This window comes from Lolium rigidum, chromosome 1 (genome assembly GCF_022539505.1).
Source record: "Lolium rigidum isolate FL_2022 chromosome 1, APGP_CSIRO_Lrig_0.1, whole genome shotgun sequence".
Classification (NCBI taxonomy): Eukaryota; Viridiplantae; Streptophyta; class Magnoliopsida; order Poales; family Poaceae; genus Lolium; species Lolium rigidum.
The window spans coordinates 289,219,756-289,245,152 of record NC_061508.1 but is presented as its reverse complement, the minus strand read 5'-3'; the positions used below and the strand labels follow the sequence as shown (position 1 = coordinate 289,245,152).

Below are 25,397 nucleotides of genomic sequence, written 5' to 3'. Positions count from 1 at the left end.
GCCGTGCACTCGTTTCACCTCATCCCGATCGAGCTGGGTGATTGTGAGTCCACTGTTAACCGCCACTAGTAACCACGCCGCCGTCGCGCTCGCCCACACCCGCCGCTCCGTCGCGTAGCCGGCGGCTCGTCTCCTCCGTCCGTAGCCGGGCCTACCCCGCCGGGGCCCGGGGCGACAACCACCGCCGTGGGCCCGCCGGCCCCGCCGCGTATCCCATCGCGCCCACTGGAGGCCCAACACGTCGGCCTTCTCCACGTGCCTCGCCGGATATATATTCGCGCGCTAGCCGTGCCCGCGGTGTCAGACTGTCCGACTGACGAGAGGACGACCGCACTGCCAGTCCGCTCCACAACCTGAGATATTTTTCCTCTCTCTCCGGGCGAGCTGAGGCCGCCATGCTGCTGCGGAGCGCCTCCTCGCCGCTGCTCAAAGCGGCGCGCGCGCCGGCCGTGGCGGCAGACCACGCCAACCTCGTGATGGTGCCGGCGGCGTCGCCGGCGGGGCATCGGCAGGGGTCGCTCTGCCGCGCATTGTCCGAGGCCGATCTGCTGGCTTCGGTCCCGATCCCGGCCGCAAGAACCTCACCCGCCCCCGCCGTCTTCGTCGAGGAGGACGAGGACGCGCTGCAGGATTCCGAAGACGAGGACATCTTCCGCCGGCTGCTACTCACGAGCGCGGGGCTGGACCTGGACGCGGCCGCCGCGGGGCGGGAGGAGGCCGCGCTGTCCCTCCTCGAGGGCGTCGGGGGAGGCGGCGGGCGCGGGAGGGCGTGCCGCGGCGGGCGTGGCGGCGATGGCGACGGCAACGACGGCCGCGGCGCGGCCGACGAGCACTACCGGCGCATGATCAGGGCCAACCCGGGCAACTCGCTGCCGCTGGGCAACTACGCGAGGTACCTCAAGGAAGTCGAAGGGGACGCGGCGAGGGCGCAGGAGTACTGCGAGCGCGCCATCGTCGCCGACCCCGGCGACGGCGACGCCCTCGCGCTCTACGCCGGGCTCGTCTGGGACACCAGCCGCGACGCCCAGCGCGCCGACGCCTACTACAGCCGCGCCGTCCAGGCCGCGCCCGACGACTGGTGAGTCACCGCCCCGAGGCGCCACTTCCTTCGCTTCCTTGCATGCTTGGCGCGCACTACTGAAGAACACTCTGTATGCCAAATGTTTGACAATTTACTTGCCTCTCCTGCAGCTACGTGCTGGGATCCTACGCCGGCTTCCTGTGGGACGCCGAGGAGGAAGACGATCTCAACGACGGGCAGCCTGCACCAGCGACGCCGCCGTTCTTCGGAGCAGCTCAGCCTCCCGCCGTCAGAGCGGCGTCTTAGACGAAGAACCAGTCTCACTGCCAGTGAACAAACCGCGTCTGGAAGAGCGACATGCCACTGTCACGGCGGCCTCTGAGGCGAGCCACCGTCGACGCCGGCCAGCTCCGTAGACTGAATAAACTAAGCCAGGCTACCTGCACGATGAATCTGGATTCAGGAAGAGCGCTACCCTTCTAAGGTTGGTAGGATCAGCAGCACTGAAGAATAAATATCTAGCTTAATAATAAGGTTTGATGTAGGGTCAATATCTAGCTTAATAATAAGGTCTTGTACATGTAGAATGTTCTTCATAACAAGCATGGTGTATGTAGCATATGTACCACCTGTGAATTACAGTAAACGTCAGAATCGTTTGTCCCAGCGGTTCAGCAAAAGCAGATCCTATCTTCCATCAAGAACATAATTCAGAACCGCACTGAATCCACCGAGTTAATGGCAAAATTGGCGATAATTTTATGTGAAAAATGAGATTTATAGACCTGGTACACGACAGTCAGATGCAAATGTTACTAACTACAACAATAGCAGGAGGTATCCATTCCATTGTATTCTTTGAACAATGAATTGAGGAGATAAAACAGTACATTGGCTTCAAACTCATGGTGAACACACTAATTTAAGTGCATGATACCAGCCAGAAATTTACTACCGGAACAGCAAAAATGTAGATGTAGGAGGCTGAGGCATGACCCTCGCTTTCCACAAGACTCGACTCGACTGTTTTCTATTCGTTGAGTGCTTGTTCATCCGGAGTAACTTGAGCACGGATCGGCACCCGAATGGGATCTGCTGTTGACTTGCTAATTTCTAGCTGTTCTGCAGAAGATATAGACGCTGCGATGTCCACAGAACCTGTTTGCTCTGATGGCAGTTTGGGGAGGGATTTCCGTTGGGGCTTCTTCACGGCATTTGCAGCAGGCGCTGTCTTGGCGCTGTTTTGGGAGGCCCTTTGGTCGAGACTCAGGCGAGCTGGACGGCTTGAAGGATTGGTACTTGCTTCCATGGCTCCTGAGGTTGTATTCTTCGAGCGACCAAGCTTTGGTGATCTAGCTCTGGTGGTAGGGACCTAAGATGAATAGTATTCAATAAGTAAAATATTCTTTAGAAGCTGGAACACAACAATAAGCGTATATCTTTGACATGTTGCCAAGTAAAAGTGCTAGTGCAATAGTCGTGATAGAAACTTGGACCAACCGCCTACCACGAAATCAATCCTCTGAACTGTTCAATAAATTACAGGAGTTGCGGCAAACTCATCAAAGAAGCATATGAAGTGATTTTTAGATTATTAGTTTGTTGGCAAAGGAGACACGGATCATGTGGTGCTAGAGATCATCCTATCTATCCAAAAGAAACTTGCAAAGTATTGACATTAAATGGAATCTCCTGAACAGCTGACGAAGTGATCACCCCCAGTATTTTTCAACTGTGCAAGCTACAGAAACTAGTAGTTCAGGCATGGAATGCTATCAACAGAGGGTTCCCCAAAATTCTCGAACAAGGTAGAACCATACATAACTATGTGAAAGCTATATGTCATGTGGGTTGGTCACCCACTTGCTAGGCCCAGCAGGCCCTACCTGGCTCCAATCAAGGAAAATAATCCCTGTTATCTTTATGTCAGGAATAGTCTCATTTAGAGATAAGATATGCCTTAGCTTGATCCTTATACCTATAGAAGATAAGATATTTCCTTGGAGATGAGATTTGTTCAGATCCTGTTGTTAGGGCCAGCTCCTTGGGGCATCTATTTTCGTTAAGCAAGAACTACAATCTCTCTCCTGTCTACTTCATCTTCCCAGTCCCTAATCTAATTCTCTCCCAATCTGCCATTCCAGTCCTCCATCGTCCTGGTGGTATTTACACTTGTGTACCCCAGTTCATGGCATGTATATCCTAAGCAACACTGGAATCACAATATAGCTATAGTAACTAGTACTACTCTCTGGTTACATGTTAAGGGTATTCTAGGAAGACTTAATATTTCTCTTGACAGAGCAAAGTTGCATTCAGGAGTTCCCTCCTTTTGCAAATATACAGGTTTCTGTTATATTAACAGGATATCTTGAAGGATGGTTATGGTCAATTCAATTGTTTCATGAAGAGTTCACAACTTCAGATTGCCAAAAAAAAATTATGCCGATATATATGTAAAGCCATTAATCCGCTTGACAGACTGGCAGGAGGAAGTTCTCCCAGAGCAGCTGTCAAGACAGTTACCTTCTTCAACTCAACCTTGGGAGGTGGCGGGTCCTTATAAAAGCTGGGCATCGGTGCTGCCTTGAACTTCAAACTCTTCCTTAACTGTCTGAGTTCAGCTTCTTCTGTTTCCTGCACAGTGATAAACAAACAAATAAAGCAAACACTATATGCAATGGACCATTCAATACAAATCTTTGATTTATATCCAGGGAAATGAAAATAAGAATATGTACCTTTGATTTCGCCTGCAAGTTGTTTTTCTCCAATTCCTGTGCATGGATCTTTTCCTCAAGCTTTGAGTAGAACTACTTGATTGCAGGATGGGTAAGCCAAGGGATGATAGACCTGAAGTGCACAAACGCAAAAGATATGTGGCGACTACTAACCTCCCTTCTTTTTTCAGCTCTCTCATTGCATTTGAACGCAAACCCATATGAAGGGGTGCTCCCAACCCTCTGAGGCTTTATTCTTTCAGAATTAGATTCTTCTTCCTTCTTTACCACATGTTGGCTAGATGCTTTCTGAGCTTTCTTCTTCTCCCTATATTTGAGAATGCGACAATGTAAGAAGCCATTTTAATAGTCCAGAACAACAAGCAAGCAGTAGTAAGTTTACAGAAAAAGGCAAGTGTTAAGAATTTAAATAATACAAGAGCGATAGGTAATGCTTTCTGGGTTCTAGTAATTGTTGGTTGGGAAGGAATTAAGTAGGCTTGTGCACAAGCTAAATGTGACAATATTGAACTGATTTTCTAAGGATGACAGTATTGAAATGAGCATTAACTACTTCCGCTTTCAGAGATGGAAACTGTACTGAAATGAGACTATCCAAGGGTCTTCAGCCAGCACGATACATTATTACATTCACATATATAAGGACATAAAAAACTTCAAGGCACATCATCAGGCTAGGGCGCTAGGCTAGCTTTGAAGCTCCTATACAGAACCTGTATCTTTAGATGTAGTATTTCTTCTTATCTAGGTTCACCTGCTTGTGGTGTCCGTCGGGGAAGATAAAACAAAGGCGGTAGCTTCAGACTTCTACTCCTACATGGACCGTGTGAGGCATACATTCGGTAATGCTGCGATAGCTCATGCTCTTATGTTCTAATGGGATTGTATTCTAATATTAATTTATTTTGAATTAGTTGAACAACTAAGTCAGTTGCCTTTAGCAATGCAACAATCTCAAACTCTTGTCCATGATGGACACGAGACAAGGAAGAATCGCTTCACACACACCTGCTAAAGTGGAATGCAAATGAAGATGAATACAACATCCTAAAATTATACTAGAATATCTTAAATGCGTCGTGGAGTAAATCTTGCTTATAAGACATACTTAGTTGGCTTCTTGCTTTACAACATTTGACATATAATCGAAATGCATTTCAACGAAAGTGGTTTTTTATATTTTTAAATACTATGTGGCTATATTTTTGTATCCGTGATTTTTTATGTACATTTTGTTTTACATGTGTAAGCGAAATAGATTTAACAGGCCATGGCAACGCACGAGCACTTGCTAGTAGACCTTATATCAAGAAATGGAGGGAGTAGTCCAGAACAATAGGAAAGTAGTAAGTTTACAGAAAAAAAAAAGGCAAGTGTTAAGAATTATTTAAATATTCCAAGAGCGATAGATAATGCTTGCTGAGCTCCAGTAATTGTTAGTTGGAAAGTAATTAAGTAGGCTCGTCACAAGCTAAATTTTACAATACTGAACTGATTTCCTAAGGATGACAGTATTGAAATGAGCATTGACCGCTTCCGCTTTCAGAGATGGAAATTGAACTCAAATGAGACTATCCAATATGGCAACAAGAACCGCATCCAATAACATTTGGTGGCAAGCCAGCAAACAAAATAGGAGGCTAAGCATGGACACAATCCTTCTTCCAAAATTTCATGCCAGACCCTACTAAAATAGTAGCAGCTGTACCGTAAACTAATAAGTAAAATCTTTCTTTCACTCATATTAATGTGTGCTTTAGAGATACATACAAGCTTAAATGCATAAAGAGAATCATGGATATACACAAGAACAAACAAACAACATACTTGGAGTCCTCGAGCGGTGAAGTCTCCTTGGCAACTGGGCGAAAACTGCTCGTTTCTGCCTTCTGAACCAAAACACAGACAATTCTAGTTATATCAAAATGAATTGGACATTATATAGAGCACGTATGTGGTAGCCAAGAAGCAATAAGGGAATACAGCTAGAAAATGAGCTTACTTTCTTAACATCGGCATCGCCGTTGTTTGAGGAGCTATCGACTAAGTCTGGATCAGACACACGTGCAATGGGTGCCTTGGTGTAAGGAGAGCTAGGAGCGCTTTTCCTAGCCTGACTCTTATCGCCGCTCCGTGGGCTCGGGCGCGGTGATTTGGTCACCTTAGGAGAACGGCTTTGGCTTCCCTAAAAGCACATGAGAATGCCATTAGCACATAACTGTCGCCAGACCATCAATATGAGGTATCAGCAGGGATAATGTACTCTACATGGTGAAATCCAACCCACCTTGGATACCTGAGGCTGTATGACCTCTGATTCTGATGTGGCTTCGCCGCCCACCTCCTCAGACGGATTGATCACCTCGCTCTCGCCCGAATGCGCCACATCGGCCAGGGCGTCGTGTTCTTCTCGGGGCTCCTCTACACTATCTTTGGGCAGAAACTTGCCGCCACCCTCATTGTCAACGACCAATGCACCCATGGCGTCGGCAACCTCGGTCACGGCATCCATCTTTGGCTACTTTTAGCTCAAAACACTCCTCTTTGCCGGTTTATCAGAGCTCCAAGCGCAGCAGCTGGCACGAGCTACGTCCTTGAGCTAGCTCAACATCCCCCAACCTCACCGCAGCAAAAACCCAAACAAAAATTCTTCTGCAACTGCAATGTCAAACAGTAGCATTAGCACGAGCGAGCTGACACCAAGATACATGGGCGGAAACGGGATGTAATCAACCGAGATTGGTCATGGGGAAGAAAGATCTGGTTGGGCTGGGCTATTCGGAGCGGAGCAAAGGGAAGACCGGAGGCAGACGAGCAGCAGTCAACGCAGGTTAGGGCTTTCCTTACCTAGCAGCAAGAAGACGCGCGTCCGGGCGGATCTTCAGCTCCCCGCCGGTCCAGCGGAGGGGGGGAGGAGCTCCTTGTCGAGGCGGCGGGCGGAGCGACGGCTGCTGCGGCGGCGAGGGGAGACTTTGGTGGGACGGGGCGGCAGCCGGGTGAAAGCAGCGAGCACGGGAGGTGAATCTGGGATGTGATGGCACTGGCAGTGGCAAGGAGGAAAGACAACCCACACCAGTTCGAGACGGGGACGCGTCAACACTGTGCGTGCTGCTGCTGCCTGTCTATTTCCGCGATCCACGGCTAGCTATGCTGGCTGGCTCTTCCCGATCTGCTGCTTTCGTTTGGCGGAATCTGGTGCTGGTTACTCGTTTTCACTGGTCCTTCGGTGTTAAATTAATGAAGTCATTAATCGGCTAGAAGTTACATCAACATACACACGCAACCGAAATCAACAACAGAAGACAGCACACACAAAAATGAAGGCGGGGCGCCAGCTTGGTCTTATTTTGTATTGGAGTCACCACGACCATGTCCACACCAACTAACCTTCACCACGCCAGAACTAGGGCCTATGGAAGCACTCGGCGATGGGGCAACAACCTAGCAGAACTTGAGGATTCAAAGTTCTGGGGGTCTTGCGGTGATGCCTCCAAGAAGGTGCATGCCACGAGGGCGCGTCATCGTCACAGGCAGAGACTAAGGTCCTGGAAAGTTTTCACCCAAACCCCAAAACACCACCCCTAGGGTTCGGGCTAGGTCCAGACCAAAAAGAAAAACATCTTTGAATGGCGTTGGGATAAGAACATCGGCAACTGCTATGGCCTGACGCCGCCCTAACAAAGCCCCCAAGGCGCTCGGAAGGCCGCCAGCAACCAATGCACAACCGTGTAAAAGTAGCCAGACCGGCGTTGTGGGAGGGCTGCGACGCCAACGAGAGCACAAAGGGTGATCCACAAGTCACTACAAGAGAAGCTTGCCCAAAGCAAGGCCGCCAAGAGACGCAATTTGAGGCGGAGAGACGGAGTCCATCAAATCATCAAATCAGACAGGAGGATCAACATCGGGACGCCTTCAACCAGGGAACGACACCCGGAGGTAACGTCATCTGCGGAACTGGCCAAGGCCATTCAGAGCTTTCGCCGATATCCAACCTGATTAAATCGTCCTGCCGCAGTCGCAAGGACGGAAAGCGGGCATAGTAGGAGTCGTTGATGCGCCACGAACCCAAGCCGCACTATGATAGCCCCAACTAGAATCACCCGCAGGATGAAACCAAGAGCTAGCTAGCCAGGCTCGGCCTGACCCAAATCCAGGCGCCACTGGTGCTAGATCAGTGGCTACACGACGGCCGCACCAACCCAGCACGCAACCACCTGCACTAGCACGAGTGCACGACCCCCAAAGGTCGGAGATAAAAAAAAACACAGCCGCAGAAGAGCTGCAGTAGGTGACATGCTGCCACCCTTGGCGAGCATGCGGCGGCTTAGGAACCCAGTCCCGGAAGAAGCTAGTCAGAACGTCGCCCCTACAACGTCAGAAAGTCGGAAGGCCCCCTGAGAACTAACAAGATTCACAGGAACGAGCGGCAAGGTCGCCGCAAACAGGCCCAACCCAAGCTCGAAGGCAGCCAGCGCTGCACAGCGGGCGAAGGGTGTCAACAACGAGCACATAGCAACGTACCCGCAGACCACAACCGCGGATCTCCCAAATCCCGGCCAGGCGCACCAGGCTCCAGGCCCTCGGGACGAAATCCGGCCGCCTCACCAGTTGTGGTCGGCTAGAGGCGCGGCGAGGCGCCATTGCCACGTCCGAGGGACCTTCCACCCGCCGCGGCGTGAGAAGCCCGGCCTGGAGCCAGCGACGCCGTGTACCACTGATGGTGCTCCGGTGATGGCGCCAAAAAATCTTGCTGAGCGAGGCGCCTATGATGACTTCGTCAGTCTCAAGACCCGCCGGATCAGTTCTTCTACGCAGTCTCTCGGAGGTGCTCATAGGGGTTGGATGTGCGTGTGTATATTCATAGAGATGAATGTATACGCAGATGTGTGAGCGTATTTAATTGTACCATATTTCGCAAAAAAAAATATTAACCTCTACGCGCGGTTGAGTTCAATCCGCGCACATTCCACACTACCAAAGCAAAAGTAATCGCCATTGGCAATCGAATACCAATTGACTACGATCACGGCAAGCACTTTTTATTTCAGTCGTAGCGCCTCTCCATATCTTTCCGATCATAGTCGAATTCCTCATCTCGATGAGTGGAAGATGCGTCAAAAGAAAGTTGGACGAAATCTGCTGCAATAAATCGGATACAGATTCACCTAGTGAACGGGCTAAGTCAGACTATCAGAGCATCTCCAGTGGCGTCCTCTAAAGACGTTCCCAAAAGGATTTGGGGGAGGCCGGCCAAAAAATTGTATGCCCAAAGGCCGCTTCGCTTCGGACGCCCCTCAAATATTGTCCGGCGTCCCTAGCTCATCCCCTGTGTATAGAGGCTCCATGAGGGACGTCGGACACGACTTTTACACTTGCTTTTTATTTGGTCGTGTTTGGAGGACGTGGCTAGGAAAGAGACCTCCTCCAAACCAAAATTTCATCCGGACGTTTCCAAACGACTAATCCGGCGCTATTACCGGACGTCGTTTGGGGATACGACTGGAGATGCTCTTATGACCCTCGCCTGCGGACCTTTTTTTTTTGAGGGGTTCGCCTGCGGACCTATAACTGGGCTGTTGTCTTCGTGGGCTAGCAGCGATGGGTTCGGCCCAACCGACGGGCCGAGAACGAGCACAACTACATATACGAAGCGAGATTTCCTCAAAAAAAAAAAAAAAACATATACGAAGCGAGAGGCTACGGAAATGCTATCCAGTTGGATTACGAACAGAAGCGGCTCTCTCGTCCCCTACCTCTGCTCTTGACCTCCCCTGGTTTCTCTTGCTGAATCTACCCTAAATTCTCTGCTAATCTCACTCTCTACTCTGATCTCTTGCTCTAGCTACCAATTTGTATTGGAATCTGTGTTGATCAATGGAGGTTTCGTAACACAGACCGCCAAAACATTTCTATTGTTTCTGCTGAAAATTGTAACGACACGCGACGGAAAGAGACGGAGAGGACGAGGTTGTCTTACGGAGACAACGAAGCTACGTACGAGACGAGACGAGACAGACACGTCTGCCGTCCCCGGCCTCACATTAACCGCGGCTGCTCCTGCTACCCGGCCGCTCGATCCGCCAAACACCAAACGTTCCCACCTGCAACTGCAAGCGTTCAATAACAATATCTTGAAACCAGGAACTCGTCGGTACGCCCAACAATGGCGGCGGCGGCGGAGGTGAGTAACAAGGGGGTGACCCTGAAGCGGCACGTGATGGGGTTCCCCACCGAGGACGACATGGAGCTCGTCACGGCGACTGTGCGGCTGACCGTGCCGCCCGGGTCGCCGGCGGTGATGGTCAAGAACCTCTACCTCTCCTGCGATCCATACATGCGCAGCCGCATGACCAGGCATAAGGAGCCCAGCTACGTCCCAGACTTTGTCCCGGGCGAGGTATCGTAATCCTAATTAACTTATATAGTATCGAACATGATCGTTCCCGCACCGAAATTCCGTTTTCCTTCGTAAAACCTATTTACTACATCCATTTCGTGATAGATTCAGTGTTACACCTCAGCAAATGTTTCTTTTAAATCTTGTACAATGTAGTAGTATTATAGATTATAGATATAGATATGTGGTACACATGAAGTGGGCCTGCAGTAATTACTCTGTTATATCGTGTACGTTAGTAGCTTTCTGTTTCACCCATCGAGGGACTAGGGAGCGGACCATAATCTCTTCGTCTGTGCTTCTGATGGATTCAATATTCTTTCTGAACCTATTTACCTCTGGAATCCTCAATAGTTTGCTCTCTGTGGGTATCCTACCAGGTTTTGACTGCTTTCGGCGTAAGCAAGGTGCTAGAATCCGGGCACTCGGGTTACAAGGCAGGCGATCTGGTGTGGGGAATCATAGGATGTGAGGAATACACCTTGGTCACTAATCCAGAGTCGCTATTCAAGATCAGCCATCCTGAATTTCCACTGTCGTACTACACAGGTGTTCTTGGTGAGACCTCACTCTTGCTCGTCACAAGCAAATCTGGTTATTGTTTTTTTATTCGTTATTCTAAAATCGGAAGGTTATGGGTTCATTTCGTCTTACTTATTAGACAGTAGTCTTATATAATCAAGCAAATGCAACGTTGGTTCGCTGGGTTTATCGAACTTGAACACTAGTTAGTTGATCACAGAAGAACATGAAAGAGGAATGCATTGCAACAGCCCATAATACACTAGCTAGGGCGTAGTATGCCATATCATATCATGTTCAGAGATCCATAGTGGAATTTCTTTACCAGCAGAGACAGCAAGTATTAACAGCTAAAGATGACATCCAAGCTGATCAATGGCTGGGACTGAGATTGTTTCTCCCTGGCCTGTTCTACAAGTCTGATAATTACGCTAGTGTACTACTTTCATCATATTTAACAGCTGACACAGTGATCAGTCTCTTTACTAATTGTGCTACTCGTAAATTGATAATTCAGGCATGCCTGGCCTTACTGCATATGCTGGGTTTTTTTACGTGGCCAAGCCGAAAAAAGGGGAGTATGTCTTTGTGTCGGCTGCATCAGGCGCCGTAGGACAGCTTGTTGGGCAGCTTGCTAAAATCACAGGCTGCTACGTTGTTGGCAGTGCCGGTTCTGATGAGAAGGTTTGTTCTCTCTCTGTCACCGGTTCTGCTTATCTCTACATCATGAATAGTAAGCATACTGATTATGTTACTCCATGTTTCAAATATCAGTGATACATCATTTTTCTTGGAATAAATTTACCTTTTGCTTCAGGTCAACCTCCTAAAAACAAAGTTTGGATTCGACGATGCCTTCAACTACAAGAAGGAGAAGGACCTCAACGCCGCACTTAAGAGGTCCATTTCCAAGCCCATTTGCTACCATATCCTTGTGTTCAAACTTCGAATGGTAACGGCCAATTAATAGAATCCTCCCTGCCACAATACTTGCTCTCAGGTGCTTTCCGGAGGGCATTGACATCTACTTCGAGAATGTGGGTGGTGCGATGCTGGACGCGGTGCTACTTAACATGAGGTTGCACGGGCGGGTGTCAATGTGTGGATTGATCTCGCAGTACAACCTGGAGCAGCCTGAGGGTGTGCATAACCTCTTCTGCATCGTCACCAAGCGCATCCGCGTGGAGGGTTTCATGGTGACGGAGTACTTCGGCACCTACAGAAAGTTTGAGGAGGAGATGGCAGGTTACCTCAAGGAAGGGAAGATCACCTATGTGGAGGACGTAGCAGAGGGCATAGAGAACGTGCCAGCTGCGCTTATCGGGATCTTCTACGGACGTAACATCGGAAAGCAGCTTGTGGCTGTAGCACGGGAGTGACATCACATGTCGCTGATGTTTTTTTTTCGAAATGGGGTATTCCCCGGCTTCTGCATCAATCGATGCACACTGTTTTTTATTAAAAGAGACACGCCGCTGATGTAACTTTAGACACTAGAGTTCTTTTAGGTTCTAATCAGGTGTTGCGTGACCTTCTCGATGAGCATGAGGATGATGTGTTGATAACTTATGAGATCCTAAAGAAATATCCGAATTTTTACTTGTTTCCAATGCAACTTAGTTGTCGCGATTCTTTCACCGCATATGCCATTGAGATGGCCTACGAAGAGAGTAGGGTGGGATGACGTTGGAGATTCCAGGGATGAGGTTTTACTGCGGTGGCAAAACCATGTGCTATTATAAATCACTATATTATCATAATGTTGCTAGTTTTAGGTGACTTGCTATATGATATCGGTGGCCTTTCTAATATCTTGGTGAGATATGTCTATGATCTATTGAAACTGTCTTAATCTACCCTTGAGGGGTGCTCCTTCCTGTTATATTGTGATCCAAATTCATACTAAATGGAGGCTAACTTCAGACTCCGCTACGCTTCGGCCAGCCCCCCGCGGTACGGATCAATGCCACCGCCTATATATACCTCTTGTAAGCCGTTGGCTAGGGTTTATCAGATTATAAGATAACCACCGATGTTTGTAAACGCTCCCCGATATAGTGAAGTATTTGCTAGCACCCGTGATTTTTTTCCCCTCTGTGTTGGAGGGGTTTTCCACATCAAATCTTGTGTCTCCGCTGTATTTTCTTTATCGTTTTTCGTTATTTGCTTGTCGCTTTTATAACACTGCATGGCTTTATATGCTACAATTGGTCAGGGTTACATGAGTTCTACTAGGACTCAGCAAACGAGTCCTTTCCTTATACCATATGGTAGGTCAACTTTCTTGATGGATATGGTTTAGGCCTTCTAGCCGTCTAGCTTTGGGCTTCAATCTAAAAACCATCAAATACTCTCTCTCTCTCTCTCCATTTTACAATTACAATTCTTGACGTGGTTTTACTTTGTGGGTTAAATTTAGAGCTAGTTCTACTTTCTATCCTCTATTTATGTATTTGTGACACTGATTGCCTCATCGAGTGAAAAATTATCTAGATTGTGCATTCTAGAATGTTTGGATCATCATGCTCTGGTAGTGGCTTCCTTTTTCGTCGGAGATGGCCGGCCGGTTGTGGCAGATCTCTTGATCTCACATTTAGGCCTGGCAACGAGTTGAGGAGGCGCGACTGCAAGTGGAAACCGAGCTTCGACTACCATCATGGCAGGCGATGGCAGCTTACTTGTGTCGCTGCCTTGTTGAAGGCATCGCCGTTGCAGCATGCGCCTAATCACTCCTGCTACTCTAGAGAAAACCCTAAAAATCTCTTCGACGCTCCCTCTTGAGGGCATTTTTTATTGGAGAAGCTGCCGAATGGTGGAGGTAGGAGGTGGAGTGGAGTACTTCTACCACACTGACGATGGAGAATCTTGCCGGCTGGGCCTCGATGGCAGTTGTGGTTTGTTGTACTCGCATAGGGTGGGCACGCTGTTTGTCGCCATGGTAGCGTCGATGGTAGGACTGGCAGGGGTTATGCGGATCTCTGCTCGGAAGATGGACCAACGGTTGATGGCGGTGACAACTTCTTTGGCGCAGCATGAGACGCTTGTTATGAGTCTACTAGACCGGATGAGCACTCTTGTTTCACTTAGTAGGTGTCTTAGGGTATTCAATCCTAGTTGATGGGAGGTTTTCGTGGTTTCAGGGAATGAGTCCTTGTTGATATGATCCTCTCTCATTGCCGTGTTTGGTAGGTGTTGAGTGGTGGCTTCAGATTTGTTTTAATGTACGATCTTTTGTTTGACCTTTGTTGAATAAATAAATAAAAACGGATGTATGCATCTTTGATGGGCCTCCTTGGCCGGTTGGCCCTTTAGTTAAGCAGGTTTGATTGCATGAAGCCTGTCTGGAATAGGCGAATAGCTAAGCACGACTATTCTATGCAAATGCAATTTCAGAACCAGACATGAGACATGGATCCAAATTCTTCACTTGGTGGGTGATACAAAACAAAATGTGTTCAGAGCAGACGATCTAGAGCACAAGGGATTGCTCAACCACCGTGTTCTCACAGATGGAGCCTCCTGTGTGAAGTCTACCTAGAGCCAGCTCAACAATTGCTCAACCACCGTGTTCACAAAATGTATATATAAGCAATTAGGCATTTAAAGTTCAACGAACATGACCAAATTGACACAATTTTTCAATGTGACTTCGATTCTAGAGATCAACGAATCAAGACGTACTCCAATAACGCTTCACATTCAGTCACAACGCAAAGCCATTGCAGCTACCTTTCAGTTGTTCTACAGTTGCTGCTCTGCCTTGTCAACAGAACAGTTCCACAAACAAATTTGTAGTGTGATGATAAGGTGACAAAGGAAGACCTGATAACGCTAATATCATGAACCAATCACAAGAGGTGCAAAGATCGTTCTTATGTTCTAGAACATTGCACCTGTGTTTAGGTTTTCATACTTCAGTCATGCACAAACACAATAAAGATATAAGGCTGCATGCAAAATATGTAGAGCTCTACTTCCCTCTGAATAACGATTTCACTCTGATTTAAATAACATGAAACACAACTGGAAATGAATTAAACCATCTCAGCTCAAGTTCCATTCAGCTAACGTTATACTGGTCTCTAACTTGGCAAAAGGACGAAATTCAGATTACATGGAAGCAATTTTTGCAAAGCAGGACCACATTTGAATCGCGTAACAGCATGTCCAACTCATACTTGCAACACGGAAAAGATGGTACCAATCAGCAGCTGCGGTTCTAATTTAAAATGATTTGTGGATGATGCCCCCACTCTCCAGTTCAACTAACTTCCCATCAAAAGTCGAAGAGGAAACTTGACCTGAAATTCAAAGAACCAGATTTATTTCCTTCCAGCACACACATAGTGATGAATTCATAGGGTGTGCATCAAAGTGTAGATACTAATATGCATTGCTGAAGTATACATAAACTAGAAACCAATGCCAGCACAAAACATAAGTCATTGGTCACCTGGAACCTATTTCATGCAGTAATGCATCATTTTTTTTCACTAATAATGATAAGTATATGCATTCAAAGTGAAGGAACGCTCGGTACATTCTCCAAAATTATTTAGCTATAGAACAATGATAGAATTAAAGATTGTCATTTAACCGAAATAATTGAAGGAATATAGTGAAATTAATTGATAAGCCATGCTTGTAAATTATGACCTAACACTACACCCTAATGCCTTCATGAAAAGGAATCTGAACTATAACTCCTTTATCTACAAAAGACTGCAGCTGCTAACTACTGTCTACTAAAGTGAAGTTTTACCTCACAAAAACAAATTTAACTAGTAACAAGATTTAGTTATTTGCCACATGGTACCATTTCAAAAGTAATCAATTTACTCTCGTGATATATGTTCAACATTTGAGAAAAAATAACAATTAAATAAAGAACTGAATAATTCTTTCTGAAATTTTACACCTGACGGTGAATTCCAGAAAAATGCTCTAGGAAATGGGGATACCATCATTAAACAAGTTGTGATCGCAGTAACGCATCTACCAATGCTGGTGGATGATTACTCCTGGTGGATTCTAGGAAAACAATCGTTTGGTACTCAGGGAAGAGAGTCCACGATAACAAAAAAGGCATTATAAACTAACCATAATACTAACAAATTATCCATGATTATTATTTTTGGAATGGGGGCCCAGTTTCCTTTGCACTTCATGATCAGGTTGAACAATTTATAGTAGTAACTAAATAGCTAGATTGATCGAAGAAGAAACGGAAGAAAATAAATCTACTGACCAGGTAAGAAGAGATTACCTAATAATCTGGGGCAGACAGAGGTGGCAAGCGTAGGAAGAATGGAAAAGCAGCACCTCTGTAAGGCTTATCGACATTGTTGCGGATAATTTGCAGCTTGATGGTATTCAGATTGAGCACAAGAAGATAGGACTCGGACTTCCTTATTGACCAAAACTCCATGTAGACATAGCCAGCCTTCATTGCCAGGATGCGCACCCTTTTCATCCACTCGTCACGACGAAGCTTCTTCAAGTAACCAAACTGATTCAGCAAGGAAACCTCCTTCTTGACCACCCATCCACCATTGTTAGCACGGACCCAGAGCTTCACGCATTGCTCCTTGCTGGACACGATGCACAACCCCCCGTGCTCCGCCATGTCCGCGATGCAGTACGACTCGCCAGGTGGGAACGGTGCAGTGATAACCGACCACGCCATGGTTTCCATGTCAAGCACTAATATCTCCTCTTCAGTGTCGTCCTTCATGGTGTTCGGCCGCCAGTACACGAAACGGCCCGCTGCAATGCCGTCGTTGAAGGGCCAGTTAAATCTGTACCGCACAGTGCCCCAAGCAATCATAGCCCATTCGCGGGTGCGGGATGAGAAGACGGCGGCGGTTTCCTCCTCCCCGTGCTGTATGGCGATAACCTGGAACGAGGCATCGACCTCGTCGGTGACGATGGCGTGGCGGACGTTGCACCAGCGGTGGTCAGGAGTGGGTAACTGGGGTTTTCCGAAGAAAACAGCAGTCCGCTCGAGAGGATCGTAGACGGCGAGGTCATCCCCATAGCGGCCGCGGGAGAGGAGGAGGAGGCCGCCGTCGCAGCCACGGAGGCGCCACTCGTTGCAGTAGCGTGGATCCCCATCGTCGATTTCGGGGTGGCGTAGGTAGTGGAAATCGCCATCCGATGCGGCGGAGGCGAGCTTGGGGTGACGCGGGGAGGCCGTGATGAAGCAGACATCAGGTTGGTGGAAGGGGACGGGCTTGGCGCCGCGGTCGGTGAGGATGAACCCGACGAGTGGAGGCCTGCGGAGGGGAAGGAAGCGGCGGAAGACGGCGGGCTTGGAGGCCACACGGCCCCAGCTCTTGCAGGAGAGGGCGGCGCCGAGGAGTGACGCCATGTCGGGGAGGCGGCGCAGTATTTCTCCGAGGAGATGGTCGGTGAGGGCGGCCACCGGCGGTGCCGGTGGGCACTTGGGCTTCTTGACGCCGTCTCTCTCGCTTCCCTCCCATGGTTCCATTTTCTTTCTCGGGAGATGGATTGGATCTGGGCGCCCTCGTTCCCCATCTCTGCTGGTGTATAAGGGGATTTCTTTCGATTTTTAGCGCCAAAAGTGCCCATGTTTTCGATTTGTGGCGGGAACCACGTTCGGCATCGTCGTGTAAATCAATCTTCGCGGCTTTTCGCGCTAAAAATGTGCGTGCACTCCGCTCCAGATTGGAATTGAATAAGGAGTAAAATGCATGAATAATCCATAAACTTGTCAATGTGGCTCGATTTGATTATGGGTACATCAAAAATACCATTTTACGATCGCTAAAGACGACGAGTATGTTTTCTACGATCACTCAGTTGTGTACCTGTCAACATGGACAAATGCGAGACCCACTTGATAGTGAAGCGAGTAATAATGAAGTTAAAGTGGACCAAATTATTGCTAACTTCTCCTTCCTCCTAGATGCAAAATCCTCACACCCTCTCCGCAATGCAAAATTGACTCAGCCTCTGCCTCGCGGTCGTGGCCGCATCCCCCTCCCGCGCAGCAGCGCCCCGGGACGCCTCCATCGCCCGGCCCTGGCCCCTCCCCTCCCTCCGCCTGCCCCAGCCCGTCACCACCGCGGCTACCACGCTAGGTCCGGAGCTTTGCCTCGCCGCTAGCTTCATCGGGTACAGATCGTGCAAGTTCAAGGTCAGGAGCCTTAGTTGCAGCCATGACCTCGGCCAACAACGTTTTGAGAAACTACAATAGATCTGGAGGAAGGAGAGTTTGCCCATTTCAAGTGATGTAGTGCTATAACACATGTATTGGATTGTATGCACGAGATTTGTACTATGTGCAAAAAAATTCTCTTAAAGTATTTCCTAGGGTAACCAGTTCTTGTGCTATGTGTAATATAGTTATGTCCTCTAGTATATCACCATGTAAAAAAACACCAATCTTTTGATTGTATCTTGATGACGTTGGGACTCCAAATGTAGAGTATTGTGTTAGCGGAGTATCTTCCTCCACAAGGGTTGACTCGAGGTTTATATCAAACTCTCTGGGGCTGGATAAAGAGTATAATCTTCTCTCTTCTTCTAGCAATCCTCCAAGTTTTTTTTTTTTTGAAATGGGAAAAAAATCGCTCCAACTTCTGCATCCAAGGGATGCACACGACTTTTTTATTAGATTATTTACAACATCTTACAAGAGCAATACAAAAGATTAAACTTGAAGCCACCTCGCTAAACCTCGTGCGTGCGAATAAGCGAAGAGGAGTGGGGACTAGAGTGGATAGGGATAGTCCCCTCTCGGTCCATATTAAATAAGACACGCGCCCATCGATAGGTGGACCCTGGATGCCGGATGACGCCGTGTGCCATCCATGGCCACACAAATCAGGTCCAGATTTGGAACGACTTTAGGTCGTCCCGAACGCCGCGGCCATCCGTTTTTAAGATGCATCGCCGCGTTAGGTCACGATTTTGTCCGATACGACCCATCCGGACGCGCGGGTGCGGGATGTACCGATGAAGTCACCCCGAGATTGCCTAAGAGCATCTCCAGCCGTCTCCCCCGGGAAGGCCCCAGGACGCCTTTTTTCATCCGGATGGACGAAAATGGTCCAGTCGCGCCCCCGGATCCTCCTTTTTGTCCGGATTTGGGCTTTCATCCATCCGGGGAGCTCAGGTCATCCCCGCCTCCCGGGGAGCGCTCGGGGACTCCGGACGAAACGAAAGCGTGGGAAACGCCGAGAAAACTTCCCGCGCGGCTGGTGGCCCCGACTTGTCGGCGAGAAAGTCCGATCGTCGTCCTCATCGCATCGTCTTCCGTGCGCTGTAAAAGCCTGTCGCCATGTAATGTCCCAGGTTTAGAGACGATCGAGGGGTATATTTTAGAAAGGGATGTGCATTGCATCGTAAATTACGGGAAATTTCGCGCTTTTAAAAGAAAACTACATCGAAGGGGGACAAGTTTCTCTCTCGACACCTTACAGGGTTAGGGTTTCGAGAGTGCCATAAACTTGCACCTCAATTAGTTCAATTAGGGTTTTTGAGAAGAGCGGGGAATAGTGCATCACAAATATTAAGTTGCATGATTGAATTCAAACAACTTGAGTTGAATTTCAAATTCAAACATCACATGAATATTTCATAATTCAAATTGAGGTAATTCATTAAACAAATATAAATAATCAAGTATATAAATAGTACAACTAATATATAAAGCTCATTAACGAAACTTGAAGCTTTATTAATATTCACACAAGATACAATGTCAATTACAATATCCAGAATTGAATTATGAATTTACAACACATTACAAGAATTGAAGAAATAGAAAAAGGAAAAGGAAAAGTACAATTAAATGTTATGTCCTAAACTACATAAGTGATCTTCATGAAATTCTTGCTCAAGATGATCTTGAACATCTTCTTGATCAATTCTTGAGTCCTGCACACACATAAACAAGAAAATGGGGTTATGCCAAGTGGCATTGCCACTTGGCAGGTTAGCAAAAGAATGAAATTGAGAGGATATGACCAGGAACAGCCGAGCTGATCCACTCAGCTGCACAAGTCCCACACACACACAGGCAGCTCACACAGCTTGAGTGCATGCTCAACGAGCAAGCCAGGGTGTGCTTGCATGCACAACGACACACAATAGCCGGGGAGGGTCACCAAAATGACCGAGGCAAGTGCTTGTCGACCAAGAGAAGATGGAGAAGGCCAGTATAAGAGTTATTCACAGCAAACCCTAGCCATTTCATCGACAACAGCTGCACCAGGGTAAGAACACCAAGAACACAAGAACAACAAGAACAGGAAGAACAGCCACAGCTGTTCAGCCTATTCCAGTAACCACATTAACAAACCAAGCATCAGAAGCTTGCAAGGAGGAGCAGGGCAAGCAAACCAACCAAACCAGAAGAAATCCTCTACACCAACAACCTTTCTAGGAGCTGGAGTGAGGTATACACAGATAATCATGAGCAAGACATGGTTTTGCTCATAATATAAGCACATGCATACATCACGGCAACAAAAAAGGTAGAAACCTTGTGTGAGTCATCATATGGCTAACAGCCAATTGGTGCAAGTAAATATGAGAGAAACCAATAGGAAATCACCTAGGGAACATTGGTTATGCCAAACCAGTGGCATAACCAAAGACATCCAGCAAGGAGATGATCCTATCTAGCTAGCCAAGTTCACTTAGCACCTATGACTACTACACCATCAGACAGATAGACAATATGTGTCTATTCTTGTTTGTCAACATCAAAGATTACTGGAAATCCAACAAGGAATTAACCAGTAATGCATTCACTAAGCCACAGCAAGCCAACAAGGTGGGAGCTACCTAAACAGCAAGGAATTGCTGTCAACGTTACCTCAACCACTGAACCAGTCCGAATAAATAAGCCATGCACAGTGATCATCACCCAGAAGGGTTCAAAGGAGGGCTAGGGTACCCAACCAAAGGTTGGCATCCATCTAGCCCTGCCAAACTTAAGGAAATGATCATTACTGCAAGCAGTTCACATCACTTATCCATTTAGTAAAGCTAGGTAATACAGATAAATGAATTACACAAATAATTGATGCACCAGAACCTTGCCGATGATCCAATGGATCATTGCAAGCATCAGAAGCTGCTTGAGCAAGCAATAGCATGCACCAGCACAGATTTTGGTGTCACACAGACACAAGGAATAGCAGCAATGAGGCACAGTCATAACATAGCAGCTTTTACAAACAATTGATGATCATATGATCATCAGAAGCTTGCTAGAGCATGGTAAAGCATGCTAGAATCAATTCTAGCATCAACACATGGACCAGATAATTAAATCAGCCACAGGACATGAACAAATATATCACAGATAATCAAATAAGCTAGATATGATAGTATCCGAAGCGATTCATCAAGGGATGGAGCTGTATAGGTACAGCTATGCTCAATGAGCATTTCCATGAATTATAGCACAAGGGAAAGCACACCAGGGGCACTGGCTCTTGCAAATTTGCAAGGATTGCACACAGTAATCAAGCCAGGGCAAGTTAATTGAATACACTTGATGATCTAGCAGGAGTAGCATCAAGAACAGAGTCACGGGGATAATTTCAAGCAAGAAATGCAAGCATAAGCAAGCACATGGCTTAGGAAAATTGCACAGAATCATGCATGGCAAAGATAGCACAACTTAAGCTAGGCCATGGAGAGTAGAGCAGCAGCCACTAGTTCACAATTGCAACAGCAGAGAGCACAGCCATAGCAGCTAGCATCACCCAGCCGTAGCAGCAGCAGCACAAGCACAGGCATGGCCACAGAAGCAATGGCCATGGCAAGCAGAGCGCAGCAGCAGCATAGCAGTAGCAGCAGGCACGGTCACATCTCCAAGAGATGGAACAGCCATAGCGGGGGCTAGACGAAGAGGAAGAACAAGACAGAGAGAGAGAAGGAGGAGAACGCACCTGGAGCAGAGCACCGCAGCGTGCCCATGGCGGCACGGGCCGACCACGGCTGCGCCAGGCCGCAGCCAGGCCAGGCGTCGCCGGGCACAGATGCCCCAGCACCACCACGGCGAGGCACACGGCCGCGCCAATGCGTGCGGTTCACCGGCGAGCAACGAATCGCCGCGGAACCCCACGACCGTACCGCATATGAGTTGGGGGCGAGCGGTGGCGGCGATGAAACGCAGATCGACGCGGACCGATAGGTGCGCCATCGAGCGGCCGTTCTTTTGCGACCGATCTCGCCGGCGGGGATGGCCGGAGGCGACCGGAAGAATTCGGCGACGAGCGCGGCGGCGGCGGGCGTCGCGGGAGCGCGAGGAGTTAGGGTTTCGCGAGAGAGAGTGAGGAAGGGGGCGACTGAGTCCGGCCGAGCCGGTCGGTGCGGCTCGGGTTAGGCTCAACCCGATGGGCTCCACTGATAGGTGGGCCCAAGGGGCAAATTAGTCTTTTCACAAATCCATTTAAACCAGAAACTTGAAATTAAATAGAAAATGGATAAAAGCTCTAAAAAATAATTAAAAATATGAAAACTGCTCAGCATAAAATTCTCTATCAGAATAAAATATAACAAGGAATTTTTGAATACAAATAAGAATAAGTCATATTTTGATGAATATTTAATTCATTAAAATAACCCACTATATTTTCAATAATGAAAATAGGTCCATAAATTCTGTTGGACTTTAAAAACACCTTGACAACATTTCAAGGTAGTATTTTACCCTAAACAGAGTATCCCTAAATCATTCTTAGTATTCACCTCTTACATGAAATAATAAACACCGGAAGGGGGGAAACAAACCCTAAAAGCTGAATCATGCATAATTGCTTCTTTAACCATTGCCCTTATCGGACAATGATGCTATTTTTCAGCAACAGAGGACAAGGGTCAGTCCACACCATCCAACTGCAACACTTTGCAGTGTTCGAGCAAGTTCATCACTTGCTCATGTCATTTGAGTATTTTTACCAAATTACTTGCAAAGTACTATGTTTATCACTATTGCATAAAAAGCAAAACCATTATTTTCATAACTATGAATATGACTATGTGGTGGGCAATGGAACCATGGATTGTGTTGATATGGTGGAGGTTCCATTGCAAGGGTTTATATCCATCTAGGATTAAACAACAAATGTCGTCCATTGATTCTTGTGACGTAATAACCGTGTTAACCATAAGATCTGGAGTGGGACAGAGTAGTCAAAAGTGTTTCCACCTCTCGTTCATCAACGGATGCGCTTTACCGTAGTACACTTGTAATCCAACGGGGCAAGCGGTGAGGCTGGGGAGTCCTAAATCCCCACGGCATTGTCCGTAGTACACTTGTCGCCCGTGGAGCAAGCGGTGAGGCTGGGGAGTCCTAAGTCCCCACGGTATCGCGGTCTATGATGGGTTGCACCTACCGGCGAAGGAATTTATGGTAGAGCCCTGAATTGGCGTCGTGGTCGGGGGCCGTCCTTAATTGGTATAAGAGCACCGGCGAGGACCCAGGGTCGAGGAGTGCAACAAAGGGTGGGTGTTCGAGGTAGCGGAGGAACATGATTGGGTAGACCTTATACCGGGCCTCACACCGAAGGAAGTGTGGACGGGAAAGCTGCCCGGTTGGCACCAAGGTTAAGATCTCTTATGGGTAAAGCAACACACCTCTGCGAGTGTAATGAATCGTGACTCTGTCACTCCATGTTCCGGGATTTGGAGCTGCGAACGCTGCCGGAAAGGAACTCCATGAAGTTCTAGTAAACCGGTGAAGGTCGACGGACATAGTTCTTCCGAATAAAAGCAACCTCTTGAAGAAATGATTATCAAAACCTGCATGGGTATTAGATTTTACGGTCTAATATCGTAGCTAGTGCATTAAACACCTCTTTTCTATAATGAACTTGTTGAGTACGCTCGTACTCATACCACTCTTAAATCCCAGCTAGATTGTCTGAATCGACCTGAGGAGGACAACGACAACTAAGACGGAGCAGAAGACATCTGCTATGAAGAACCAGACCTCTCCGGAGGTATAGAAGGAGTTGACTACCTCATCGTCTACGGAACCGGGGAGGGTTCCGGAGGAGATCAAGCATAGACCTATCCGATAGTAGTAGTATCCGAGCAGTGCGAACTCTTCGTACTTAACTGCTCGTTAAGAATAAATGTATAACCTAGTAAGACTCTTATATTGTAAGTTGAGTCGGGTTCACCTCGAACCCAGGAGTATTCCTCTTAGGACCCAAGAGGAACTCCGAGATGATATGTATATGTTGCTTGTAATAAGAAATGAATGAGTTATGGACCTGCTATGTTCTGTTGTACTACTCTGAGGGATGTAATATTTGCGGATTGGTACTTCGTGAATGTTATATCAACGACTCGCATACTACAACATGCAGTGGTATGCAGGGTCACCACAGTTGGTATCAGAGGAAAAGCTTTGACCTTAGGTTGGAACCTAGTAAATGGGACAGAACGTTAGGAGTCAAATAGGATCGGTAAAGAATTCTCTAAAAATATGGTGTATATTCACTTGAGAATAAAACAATCATATCTTTTAGTGCGATAATTCTTTATTATCTCTATTATGATGCATTATTACTAATATTATATTCTTTCTTATCTACAGCCAACTATGGCAAGTTCACGTTCGGGACGTAACGTGAAAGTGAAGGAATCAACCTTGAGTGACTATGACGGAGGACTCGCAGACATTCTTCGTGCTATGTTACTTGAATTTGGGTGCGATCCCCAGATCCAAGTAATGAAATACATGTATTATGATGGTACAATGTTGGCAAAGTGTAGGGTAGGACTAAGACTTCCGGAATCCCTAGGAGTGATGCCAGCAGGTGAGGCTAGAACCATAAGACCAGCCTACCACATAGCCATAATTAAAGCCATCACTGATATTCGGGAACATAAGACTAAGGAGCTTATTGGTTCCGAATTCGCACACATTCCACATATGGAGGAGGAAGATGACCCTATGCTAAACCACTTCAAGTTTGCAAAGCGCAAACCAGCAGAAGCCGCTAAGTACATGGACAACTGCCGCAACCTACTGACATTGTTCTTCTAGTTGAACCGACATCTGTCGGGGGCAATTGATACAATGTTGGAAGAGTTCACTGAGCCCAAGGAGGAGGCGAAGGGAAAGGAACCAATGGAGGGTGAGGTTCGCACACCAGTTTATTCAGGTGGTGACTTTATTAGTATTGACCATCCAGAACAACAAACCACACCTATTACACCTAGGTACTTTCCTAGTAGTTCCCAAGGAGGATATGAGGGTGGAGAGGAATCCGGAAACCATCAGCGTTCCGAGACTCCTATAGAGAACTCCACAGGTTGGTGTTGGGGATCATACACGGGAACCTATAGTGATTCAGTTAGATGTAATCCTGAGATGGATGAGGACGCCACAACCCAGTTCCAGAACCATCAGTATAGTAGGGGAGACTATGAGGAGTATTTGATACTGATCGAGTCGGATACAGATGGTGGGAATGCCTATGGCGGAGTCACAGAGGAGTACACCCGAGGGTGGATTATGATGCATTGAATGATCGGTTCATGAACACGGATTTCTCCACTGGGATCATTCTGCGATTCCGATTACCGGCTGACGGGAAGACCCTATGTTCCAGTTTCTATCAGGAGGACTACACGTTCGACCGGATGGAAACCTGGGATGTACCGGGAGTAAAGCACGACTAGAGACCACCATGGGAGGCGAGACTACAATACAGTTGTA

General features: G+C 47.5%; 3 protein-coding genes across 3 annotated transcripts; 2 read left to right on the top strand and 1 right to left on the bottom strand.

The window, feature by feature from the left end:
- The first annotated feature begins 395 nt into the window (after positions 1 to 395).
- Positions 396 to 1,683, top strand: LOC124695649. The gene is made up of 2 exons (XM_047228478.1): positions 396 to 1,078; positions 1,192 to 1,683. The coding sequence occupies exons 1-2, from the start codon at positions 396 to 398 to the stop codon at positions 1,325 to 1,327; spliced, it is 819 nt and encodes a 272-aa protein (XP_047084434.1). The 3' UTR covers positions 1,328 to 1,683.
- A 150-nt stretch (positions 1,684 to 1,833) lies between these two features.
- Positions 1,834 to 6,393, bottom strand: LOC124695639 (protein WVD2-like 5). Its single transcript, XM_047228466.1, has 7 exons — positions 6,050 to 6,393; positions 5,765 to 5,947; positions 5,590 to 5,651; positions 3,916 to 4,069; positions 3,763 to 3,834; positions 3,548 to 3,658; positions 1,834 to 2,393 (listed from the first exon to the last, which is right to left on the bottom strand). Exons 1-7 carry the CDS (start codon positions 6,272 to 6,274, stop codon positions 2,052 to 2,054), a joined length of 1,149 nt encoding a protein of 382 aa, XP_047084422.1. The 5' UTR covers positions 6,275 to 6,393; the 3' UTR covers positions 1,834 to 2,051.
- A 3,517-nt stretch (positions 6,394 to 9,910) lies between these two features.
- Positions 9,911 to 12,291, top strand: LOC124683891 (2-alkenal reductase (NADP(+)-dependent)-like). Its single transcript, XM_047218318.1, has 5 exons — positions 9,911 to 10,159; positions 10,540 to 10,717; positions 11,199 to 11,365; positions 11,499 to 11,581; positions 11,682 to 12,291. The coding sequence occupies exons 1-5, from the start codon at positions 9,926 to 9,928 to the stop codon at positions 12,058 to 12,060; spliced, it is 1,041 nt and encodes a 346-aa protein (XP_047074274.1). The 5' UTR covers positions 9,911 to 9,925; the 3' UTR covers positions 12,061 to 12,291.
- The last annotated feature ends 13,106 nt before the right edge of the window (positions 12,292 to 25,397 follow it).